A 12,187-nucleotide genomic window follows, 5' to 3' on the forward strand; every position below is an offset into this window, starting at 1 on the left:
TCAGGTGAAATTGCATACATTTGGAGTGTTCAGTGGTCTAATTGCACTTTTTTTTCGTACAGTAGTCTAATTGCATTTTCAGGTTACGTTCATTAGCCAATTTGAACCTCATTCCTTTAGTATTTTTGTCAAAATGAATAAAATAATATATACTCTTGTAAAAGCTATTCTCTAAACGAGGTATGATCTGGTTAAAATTTGATTGAGTTAGTTCTATTGTATAAAATGTAAATGTAAATATCAATATTGTATATAAAAATAAAATAAAAGGATATGTAAATATGATAGAGTATTACTAATGCTTATATTAGGAGCCTTATATAGTGTTACGGCTGCCATTGTTGAATTCAAATATGCACAACACACACACACACATGTGTGTGTGTGTGTGTGTATTTAAATGTAAAAAGTGGTATTGTGGGCTCTTGATTTTAGTTTGTTTATTATTTGCATTTATCTTTAAACAAATTGAACTTCAACCCATATCATGTCCAGGTTCAATATGGGACCAAAAGGTGATGCACTAATAAACATATACTCCGTACTTTTCTTATCCCTCCCCTGTTTAAATAATAATCAAATTCAAATTGGCCACCAATTGATATATGAGTGGTGAAGGGTGACAAAGTGGTCAAAGACAAAACTCAAAAGTGCATATGACGTACGGACAAAACATATAAATATAAAATTTATAGTAATATAATTTGAGTTGGCCTATAATACTGACCAAAGAACATCATCTATGATCTATCAACCTTAAAATAGAAAAATAATAATTAGTTTTTTCATCTATATTTAGACATTTAGCATGCCATGATGAGTCTAACTTGATAGGAAATTTTATCTTCTCGTAGTCCATTTTCTATTAAGTAAACAAATAGAGATGAACCTTCTTTGTTTAGGAAATATCTCACCTAAACCTAAACTAGCGGTTTTAAGGTTGCGTTATGATCAATCTCGAATTGAGGGATGACCAAGGCCCAAATCACACATCCCAAGATCCATGTCGAGTTGGTTGTGCAACTCAGTGTCCACAAAATTTCAAATTGAACTTACAATGGAAACTACCTATTGTGTTTTTCAATTTGTGTCAATCAGACATAAATAACATATGACTTATGTAGTGACTACAAACTTTCTCGTAAATCAAAGTTAGTCTTAAATGTATGCATGATGGTCCATGCAAAAATCTTACTCCCTCTATCACATTTTATCTATTATATTTATTATTTATTGGTCAAACCAACTTTTTTTTCTTTATTCATTTCTATTAGTATTTTCTTACGGATTATAATTTTTAAATTTAATTTGTTGTTTTTAATAGTATTTTTAATGTAGTTTCTAAATATATAAATTTTAGATAATAATTCTAAACTTAATATTACAAAAAAATAAATTATAAATAATTTCAATCAAGCATCGTTAACCGAACTCGACACATAAAATGAGACAATGAGTAAAAAATAAATAATCTACCATTAATAACCTCAAAAAATTAATAATTTACCCGCACAAACAGCTCAACTTGTCTCAAAGAAATTTATCACTAGAAACCAATGATTAAGGTATCAAAGACATCAACATTAAGTTTTAACAAATATGTGACGTGGACTAAATGATGCTACGGTTATAATTAAGGAACTCATTGTTCATCATGTCACAATTTAGGGACTAAAATCTCAAAAAATAAAAATAAAAATTATAAGCAAGCCCAACGTAAACCAAAAGAAGTATAAGTGGAAGAACACAGCCCAAAAAGCAGTTGCACTAAATTTGCAGCCTTGTCCATAAACTATGCTTCCCTTCCCATCAAAATTTCCAGAAAACCACTGCACTACCACTACCACATAATCACTATTCACTACGCACTAAATATGTCACTATTTCTTCCCTTTTTGAAACATTAGTCAAAATCAGATCATATTGTGTAATACTGTGCCAAAGATGATATCAACATAATCTTTTTTGTCAGGAATTTAATTAACAATTTCTAAATACACCAAAACACACACAACAAACTAACCTTGTAGATTTAAAGATCACATTTCATGATATATTAAGAATGAGAAGGCATGGCATGCACCAAACGCCCTCTGAATTCCGAAACATGGGGCAAACAAAACACCTATTACTTATAAGGGTATAATCGAGTCAAATTAAATTCAAAGCTTGACTCAATCAGATTCAAAACTAGAAATTCTGAGAGAATACAGATTGAAAGTAAAATATTTTTATTCCTTTTAAATGAGCAACCAGGTGGTGATACAGATGCATATTTCTTCAAATGTCAAGCATGGTAATGTGCATTAAGAAGGCAGATAGATCCCTTCTACAAACAAGGGCAAGTTCAATAGAGTCCTAAATAAACTAATTAATATAATATTTTACAGCACTCATTGGGGAACTACCCAAATATTTGGTCCCAAATTGTCTAATGCAATGCAGCAACTCCCTAGGACTACAAAAATTTGGAACTCGCAACCAATTAATGCATGCTTTGATTAACAACCTGAATCTATCATTCCTCTGGGCTACTACTACTACTTCTTGAGCTATTAATTACTGAGCAAGCTCGGTTTAACAACACATTATGAAGGCTCTCAGCCGTTGGGCGGTCACATGGATTCTTCTCTGTACACCAATAATATACAGAAACAAGAAATCTTAAAAGAACCGACTCACTTTGAGGCCCGTCTAGATCAGTCCCGGAATCAGAAGCTGTCAAGTCCTCCAACTTTTCCCTGGGTTCCGCCATCGCCTCCAACTCTTTAGTTAGTTTTGGCCGTTTGCCCATCTGTTTATTTAAAAATATAACGGCTCTTAAACATTGAATTATTTTTCATGCATTTCCCAGACAAAAAATGTGCGTTTTGAGTAATTGTTTGACAGGCACAAACTAATATTCATGCTTAGAGAAATGAAAAGGCATTTCTATTTGCATTGGCAAAAGGTTACAAAAAGAGATCTAAAAAAGCATATTTATAATAAAGATTTTACAGCATATTTTCAACATTCAACATACAATCCACAATTCATAGAACTGTCAAATTTGAAGATGGAGAAATTTTACCTGAAGAGAACTATGAATATCTGATTCGGGCAATCCGGCATATGGAACTTGAAGAGTTAATAATTCCAAGAGTAGGCAACCAAATGACCAAATATCAGCTTCCTGCACCAGAAACACGAGGAAGAATGTCATCATAGGATTAGATGGAATTGACACGGTAGAAAATGTATTGGAGCATCTAGAAAACCAATATCCTTTGCATCCTTAGGTATACAATACAATAAACCAGAAATCACTGCGAAACTCACCAATCCATACATGTTGCGCTCATGCATTGCTCGAAATACCTCAGGAGACATCCAACGAGGTGTTCCAACACAAACATCAGGTGGAGGTATTCCAGTGTGCGCAATGCAGCATGTATGCAAGTAAGAACGAAGGGGGATTGCTCTATCAAAGTCGCATAGCTTTACCGTAGGTGTACCGTCATCCCTCTTCTTGTCCAAATCAATCAGAACATTTTCAGTTTTTATGTCACGATGTATAATATCTCTAGAATGCAACTCTCTCAAGGCGGAAGCCACATCTCTGGCAATAAATAGTGCCAATTCAACTGGTAGACACTTCTCACCGGCAGCTCCACAAACTTTCTCTAAATAGCTCTGTAGTATGACAAATAGGGAGATAAGAATATAGGGCAAGAAGTAAATGAGTATAACAGTTGAACGGGAAATGATCACCTTCAACGAGCCCCCTTTAACGTGTTCCATCAAAATGGCAGACCGTAAAAGTCGGTGGTTTGTATTTCCATCAGCTGATTGATTCCACTTTGAAGAAATTTGATGACCATAAAACTCTACAATGCAGGAGTGCTTCAAAACTCCCAACATCCTAATCTCCCCTATGCAATTGAATTCAAAATGCCGAATTTCATCAATTGATGATCCTTGTACTTCTAAAGTTCGCACCTGCAAAAACAATTAAATTAAGGCAACAATAATTCTTTTTTTCCAAAATGAACAGTTAAATTATAGAACGTTTTAAAACTTTAATGAGGAGTCTGGTAAAACAAACCAAATTTCAATAATAAAAAAATCATAAAAGGAAGGATTTTTCCATTGAATACTTGCGAAGTGTCAGAGAAAACAAAGAAACAAAGAACAGAGATCAAAAAGAAAATATCCTAACTATGGAAAAGTTAAGATTGTAGCAAAAACCTTTGCCAGAGCCTCTAGTGATCCCAGTTTACATTGGATTAGAGTTGTAGAAGCGACTTTCCCAACTTCATCAGAAGCAGATAGAGAAGGAAAGGAACCTGAAGCAGAATTGCCAGCAGGTTTAAGAGGAGAATTGACCCGGCTCAAGGGAACATACCTAGATATAAGTGATACAGTCAGCAAGAATCACACAAATAGGCAAACAAATTGTAATGCAAAAAGAGAAATCATATAATTAATCCCGGCAAACAACAGGTCTATAAAGATGTCCTTCTAAGAGCTATTAATAATCAAAACCAACTAGGAATTTTGAAGAGCCATTTATAGAAATGGTATAGCAAAAGAGGCAGAAATTCCCTCTTTGGAATGCAACAACAGTGATTTCAAATGATTTAACCATTACTTATAAGCAACATTCCATACAGAAGAAAAGAAAACAACAGTTAAAACTACCTAGAGAAAAGGATATTCACAGTTAGTAATGATTAGAACTGATACATGCAACACAAGACTTCAACTTAAACAACTAAGTGAAGGTCATGCATACTCCTAAAACTAAGAAGCCCCTAGTATGATAAAGAATAGATCATAGAATCTTCAAAAATCTCAACCTGCAAAAGTATTCCGGATCTGTTTCTTCTCTAATGTCATGGGGATGGCATGCATCAACTATCATCCGAACCAATCTGCCACCCCTCTCAATAACAATGACATTCCAGGCATGAGGGGAGAAATCCAAGTACCCTCTAACAAGCTCACAAGGTATATGAGGTTCAATCCGATCACAAAGATACTAGAGAAAATGTCAATAAAAAATATCAGTTTAAGTTATCATTAATTGCATTATCTACCATATCTGGATTCCTAAAGAAAATACCTTCATAAGCAAAGCTCTGTGTCTACAAATGCCAAATGGCAAACTACCAATTGGAACAACAGCAGAATTTTGCCTTGACTTGATGGAGTGAAGAGATCTCTCACAAAGATCAAGCAAAAAAATATCCTGTACACTGTTCAGACTTTGCTCTGTGGCCTTATTCATACTGTCAGCATTTCCAGTAGAGCATGTGCAGACAAAAGGTTTCCTATAGTTTGAACCAGATACATCTTTTCTTGCCCTCTGAATAACAGCACTCCTATCACTTCCACCAAAATGATCAGACACAAAGAGCGCAAGCAATGATGCAACTTGAAGGTGATCAATGATCACATGCCCTCTTTCCTTGACCAAACCATTTATCTGCCTAAAACGAAATACTAATGCCTGAGCACGCAGTACTATGGAATCCAACCCTTCATCTCTTTGCCTGATCAAAATTAAATTTACAATGCATTAAAAAAACTAAATTGAATAAATAAAATGTACTCAAATATGAGAATTGGAATTATAGAATTACCTGTCAACAAGAATGACTTCTCGTGAACTGAGTTGCAAATTTTGATCAAAAAAGCTCAGTGGCATAAATGGCCGATCTCGTCCAGCATCATAAAAACCATCAGGCAGGAGATCATCAGTGCTACAAAATGATAGATCACTATATTTCCGTGATAAATCATCAGGATTGGTTGGTCTTCGAGTTTTTCTTGGCTTTGGATTTTCAAGAACCCCATCAAAATGCCTCTTTGGTTTTGAAGGGTTGTCACAAACTCCAGCAGACGAAACTTCATCCTCTGCACTAGCAGCATTTAAAAAAGATTCTAATGATCTATCACTTTCAATACAGCTATCCTTCACCTCTTTGCAAATTACAATGGAGTTAGGAACAACACATGAGCATTTTTCTACACTATCCTTCTTCAAGTCAATACAATCAATGAGTGAATTTATGTTGTTAGAATGAGATGAAATCTCCTCCTTGCTAGAACCAGTACCCACAGTGGTGGATCCAGAATGTTCACAAGCACCACATTCTTTTGAAGTTTGTTGAATTGCAGATTGGTTTTCCACTCTCCACTTTCTGATGTTATTCAGTCGTTCTTGGCGTGCCCTCTGCTGCAAGTACTGCCGCCGTTTCCACCGCTTTGATTTTCGTGGCCCAAAACATCTACTATTTGGTGCTGAGCCAGTTAAATGAGACAATGATGCAATAGAAGACCCTAATCCATCAAATTTAACCTTGTTAGATGCAAATCAATTAAACACAATAACAAGACTTTGGGAAATAAGCATATGGGGACTGATTTTGATGCGTGAGGAGGAAAATAGAGTTTCCACAGCCTTTACCATGTTCGGTACTGCCATTAGTCTCTTCAAGAACATCCATTTCTGAAGATGAACTGAACAAGTCATCTATGCAACTCCCCTCCAAATTGCAGCATATCCAAGATGGTATATCGCAACACTGGAGAAGTTTATTATCCTATCATAATGCCAAGATGGGGAAAATTGCTTTAGTTAAGGCAATCAAACATAAGTTTTCAAGCCCATCCAGATGTGAAGAAATGAATTGCGTACTTTATCAGAGAATATAGTTGCCAAAGATGGAAAAAAATCTCAACAATGACTAGAGGAAGCCTGTCACATAATAAATTTTTCATTCACCCAAAATTTAAAGGACATATGTAAACGCGCAAATGAATTTGATATTAATACATACCTGAAGATTGAGTCTCTGAAGATTATGCATTAAACCAAGGTCAAGATTTTCCAAGGAGGTCAATCTGTTGTGAGAAAGGTCCAAATTCTCCAGTCTTTGTAGAGAAGACAAGCCTGACGGAACTTCAACCAATTTGTTATTGGCAACTTTCAGTGATAATAATGAGTTGAGATATGTTATTTCAGTTGGTAAATTCCTCATCTTATTGAATGAAATATCTAGGTACTCCAGATTGATGAGATAGCCTATCTCTGGGGGCAGGAATCTGCAGGCATCCAGAAGAAACTAAGGATTTAATAATAACTCTTCAACAGAGAACATTCTACTAATTTTAATTGAAACAAACTGATTAAAAAGTTTAGAGATTAAAAATTAAAAATTCAAACGAATCATGAATGAAAACAAAAGAAATAGTAAAAACAGCATTGATGCTCACAGTTTATTTGGGAGATTGATCTAGACAAGACATTCTGAGTCAACGGACCAATCCCAAATGTTTCTTCGAAAACTGAAATTTCCAGCTAAATACTTATCAAACAAAGAAGATACATACTAGTTTATAGTGGTGAAACTAAACACAACTAAGCAGAGTCTGCAAGGCATTCAAAGGACCTATTACTGGATCAGTTGAAACTGAACTAACCCTTCAACAACTACACAACCCATTTCCAGTATCAAATGAGCCCACTTCTTAACAGCTTTCAATAGTCCTATGAGTCCCAGGCAACTATATTTAATCTTAATGGACATCTACAGAGTACAGACAACTACCAAGTGCCAACTAAGGATAGATTGGAATTAAGTCAGTGGGTTTACATTAAAAGTGACTCATTGATATTGGTTGGGAAGTATTTAATTGAGAACAATAGGAAGCATAGGTGGATTTATGAGACAAAACACCAGAAAAGAAAGGCACACGGAGTATTTAGTACATCCAAAAAATATATATATCTGCCTATATTCAGTCATCCCTGGGGACCCTGACTTATTTTCTTCACAATACAACTTATAAGACTCCATCCAGCATCACATTAAACTCCTACCCAAATGGAATTGGATAAGAAAATAGAATTCTCCTCCGGTTAGCTTTCCATTACACCAACCACGCATCGATATAACATCCCTAACACAAGTTACAATCAATTTAATGAATACTGTGCAGCTGGTTAGACCCTTGCAATTTGTAAAGACAAGATAATTCCTTGTTTTTCTGCACTTCATCAGCACTATAGTTGGTTTGTAAGCTCATTCACTTAGATCGCTGTGTATATTACTATAAAGTCATGACTCATCAAACCAAGCATTAACATAAAGTATCATCCAAACTGGTATAATCATATAATCATGCATCTATTGCATGATTAAACAAATATGCATTCAGAATTTCAAGCAACATTTTCCAAAGCTTTAAGAAGAAAATATTGGTTGGCCAATACTTTATGGAAAATAGTGCTACTCCACGTATTAGCTAGATGCCTATATATATCCTGATCATTCAGTATGCTATATTTCTAAAGCCTGAACTTTGCCAAAGTAGTTCACCACTATCCGAAAATGGTTCAAATAGAAGACAAAATAACTCTTCAAAAAACTACATTATGTTCCCAGCACTCTTAGAAGAGAGGATATCAAGATGGAATTTTTTTAGTCCTAAGGTAACAACCCATCCCCAATGTAAGATATAGAATCAGCTATGATTAATACTAGGGTAAAACATTACTTCTATTAACCATTCCTAAAGAACTTCACAGAGAAAAACAACATAACAACAGCCTAAATATTATTACTGAGTTCTATTCATTGCAAAACCCAAAAGAGTGATAAGACAGAAAAAGAGAGCAACACCAACCTAATGGAAAAATGGCAAACAGAGAGCTTTGTTAGCCGCTTAAGCCCTGTGATATCTCTGAAAATTGGGAAAGCCGAAGGCCTTGAGGGTACTTTACAGAGCTCAAGTTCTTTCAAGCCCTTGAGCTTCTGCAGATCCAGCCCACTCAAGCCCGGCAACGCCACCTTCACTTGCAAGCACTCGAGCTCAACCAAGTTCTTCAGCTCCCCAGGAGGGAACAAATTCACATCATTGGCAAAGAATTTGAGCGTCTTCAGCCTCCCCAGGCCCCCATTCGCTTTGGGGATCAAATTGAATGTATTCTTGTACACATACAAACCCTCCACTTCCCCTCCTTGGCATTCCACCACAGGAAAGTCGAAACTTTTCCCGGAAACATCAATAATCGAGTCGAAAACCTCGGGCTTTTTGGGAGCATCTTCCTCCAAGCTCTTCAAATCGGCAGTCTCGTCTGAATTTCTTGGCGCATTCTTGCAGGAATCGTCAGCTTCTTCGGAATCTTTCTCATGAATCTCAATTTTGTCCATCAAGTAGACGATGAAATTTGTTGTTGAATATAGTGAAAGAAATGAGAGAAATCAATAATCAAGAAAATTAGAAACCTTAGGGAGCTGATAGCGCTGAAATATGAAGTCTTGGGCTACAGTGAAAACAGTAATAAGATAGAGAAATGGAGAGAGGGAGCGAGCTAGAGAGATGGGGCTCCCAGAAAATAAAGAAGAGAAACCCTAGAATCTAGAGGAAGGAGGAGTGGAGAAGGAAAATTCGTATATTATAAATCTAAACTATAATAAAGGAAGTTTGACTACAAATTTGACATGTAGTTTCCGACTTCGCGGTTGTGACTTGTGAGAGAGGGGGTTTAAATTAGGGGCATAAGGGTCTTTTTGGTTAATACAATGCAATTTATATCGTGGATCATGGTCCACAGTGGTATAATATACAAAATTTAACTTCATAAAGTACAGAATTAATGTTTATAATACGTAAAATTATATAGTTGATGATACATAAACACTTAACATAATACACAAAGTTCATGTTCATAATGCACAGAATTCATGTCCATTAATCGTTTTTATATGTATATATATTATGAACATGAATTATGTGCATTATGAATATGAATTTTGTACCTTATAAAATCAAATTGTGCAATGTACACTCTGATTCACGATATAACGATTGTTAATACATTGGCTTAAAGTAAGTAATACAAAATTGAAATTCTAATTTTGCCTCTCTATTGTTTTTGTACATACCAAAATCTATCGTTAATTCTACAACTATTTTAGCATTAGATTTTTTATCTAATGGTGTTGACACTTAAGATTAAGCACTCATGTGAAATAATAAGTAATCCGTTTAATGATTAACAAAAACAACAATGTTTTTCAGTTTGGTAAGGGGATTCATTGTGTTAATATTGTAATAAGAGATCTAGATTTTGCATGTTATCTCTTAGCTTGAAATTTGCCAAGGCAACATTAAGAAAATCAAATCTCCCGTACTTGTTTGAGTGTCAAAACCTTCTATTTCTACAATTTGATCATATTGTCATCTAGTTTCTATTAATTTAGGAATTGGAGAGCATTGATTGATACATATAATATGTCTTGATATGCTCTAGTCCACATTTTCTACTAATGTATCAAGACTTTTGATGTGTTGAGCTTTGGTTATCTTTCATGTGAATCCTATTTCAAATTTTTCTTTTAAACAAAATAATTGAGATATTAGTTAGGCCATAAAATCAATTCTTTTCATATTGCATAGTTGTATCGCTGAGCTGAGCTTGGTTACCATGATCCTAACATGTGGCATTGTTGTATTTAGTCCCATGTATTTTTTAAAATTTTTTTATTTTTTATAGAAATTATATATATATATATAAAAGAGATCATGTGCAGTAATATGTCTTAGGTGAAAGATGGAATTTAATTATAGTCATTGATCTTGTCAAAATCAACCGTCTGAATTGAAGAAAACTTTTTAAAAATGTGGTGGCATTATGGTCATTTTGTATAAGATCACAACTTAAGGTGTGTGAGTTTACAGTTTAAAGTGCTTAAGTCTAAAACTTAAGGTACGTCATTTTAACACTTAATGTGTGCATTTTTAAAGTTTAAGATGCGTCAATTTTGAATCTTAAGGTGCATCAGTTAGTACTCAAGGTGCACGGGTTGACAATTAAGGTGCGTCAATTCTATACTTAATGTGTGTTAATTCTACACTTAAAGTGTGTCCTTTTGATACTTATGGTGTGTCAGTTCTAACACTTAATGTGCGTCATTTTAACACGTAAAGGTGCGTCAATTCAACACTTAAGGTGCGTCAGTTCATAACTTAAGATGCCTAAGTTGAAAGTTTAAGGTGCTTAAATTTAAAGCTTTATGTGCGTCAATTTATAGCTTAAGGTGCATTGTTTTCCAGCTTCAGGTGCATTAGCTGAGAATATTTTTTAAAGAGCATTTATCACCGCACTTTCGCACGGAAAGTTATCTCCGCACTTGAGCTACTCTATATATATATATATATATATATATATACTGCTGCGGCACGTGCGCGCGCGCACACACATATACTGTTACGGCACTATTATATTATATGTACTACTGTATTATGGTAATTTGTATGTACTGTGGTAATATATATTTTGTTATAATTTATATTTGAATATATTTGTGTTTTTCATATATTATATGATTATTGTTGTTGTTTTGAGTATTGTAATTTTTTTAATTTAATTTACAGTTATGGTTCGATTGCGTTTAATAATTCATATTGAAAAAAAAAAAAAACGTGAACCAAACATATTGCAAGTTTCTCTTAAATCATGTCACGCTACTTAAACATTGTGAGTTGTGAGGTATTAGACTACTAGTCACACGATTGGTAAGTTCAACCTAACATTCACCATAGCAAGAATCCAGTCAATTTAGACCAATTTGAGGGTTGGACAAGTTGGAGTGCTATTACTAAAAATAAGAGACTTAACTATATTTGCAAAAGGCAAAAGTTTATCCCAATTACCCAGATGGGGAATTTGGTGCCTTCACTTATACGTGATTCCAGAAAATTCAATTTTTTTTTTTATAAAAAATAACTAAATGGAATATTTAGATATGTACCCAAAAAGTTATAAGAAAGGTTTAAAAAAAAAATAAAATCAAGGGGAGCACTAGAAAAAGTAAACAAACACCTAGGTCAAGTGATATCATACCTAATCTCTAACGGGATTTGATTAAGAGACAAAGATAGAGACTCCATGCATCTCAACCCTTAATCATGGATGAGTGAAGTGTTAAATTTGGGGCAACTTTATCCGTTTTAGTAAGACAATTGACTTAGTAGCCATAAGTTTCAAAGTTTGACTTCCCATGAGAGCTATTTATTAGCTTTCTTAATTTGATTAATCAGCTATAAACAACTTATGATGATTTACATCCTTGTGGCCCTTTGTTGCGTAGGTCATGACGGGCTTCACTCAAAGTGCATATTTCGATAGCGGTTT

The 12,187-nt window shown here is 34.5% G+C and overlaps 1 protein-coding gene across 1 annotated transcript; it reads right to left on the bottom strand.

Moving 5' to 3' along the window:
- Window positions 1–2,214: 2,214 nt before the first annotated feature.
- LOC116001982 lies at window positions 2,215–9,429 on the bottom strand. The gene is made up of 11 exons (XM_031241974.1): window positions 8,674–9,429; window positions 6,825–7,089; window positions 6,452–6,587; window positions 5,625–6,324; window positions 5,105–5,534; window positions 4,839–5,020; window positions 4,228–4,384; window positions 3,751–3,978; window positions 3,319–3,672; window positions 3,071–3,172; window positions 2,215–2,794 (listed from the first exon to the last, which is right to left on the bottom strand). Exons 1-11 carry the CDS (start codon window positions 9,198–9,200, stop codon window positions 2,519–2,521), a joined length of 3,357 nt encoding a protein of 1,118 aa, XP_031097834.1. The 5' UTR covers window positions 9,201–9,429; the 3' UTR covers window positions 2,215–2,518.
- Between the last annotated feature and the right edge of the window lie 2,758 nt (window positions 9,430–12,187).

Source organism: Ipomoea triloba, chromosome 13 (assembly GCF_003576645.1).
Source record: "Ipomoea triloba cultivar NCNSP0323 chromosome 13, ASM357664v1".
In the NCBI taxonomy this organism is placed as follows: Eukaryota; Viridiplantae; Streptophyta; class Magnoliopsida; order Solanales; family Convolvulaceae; genus Ipomoea; species Ipomoea triloba.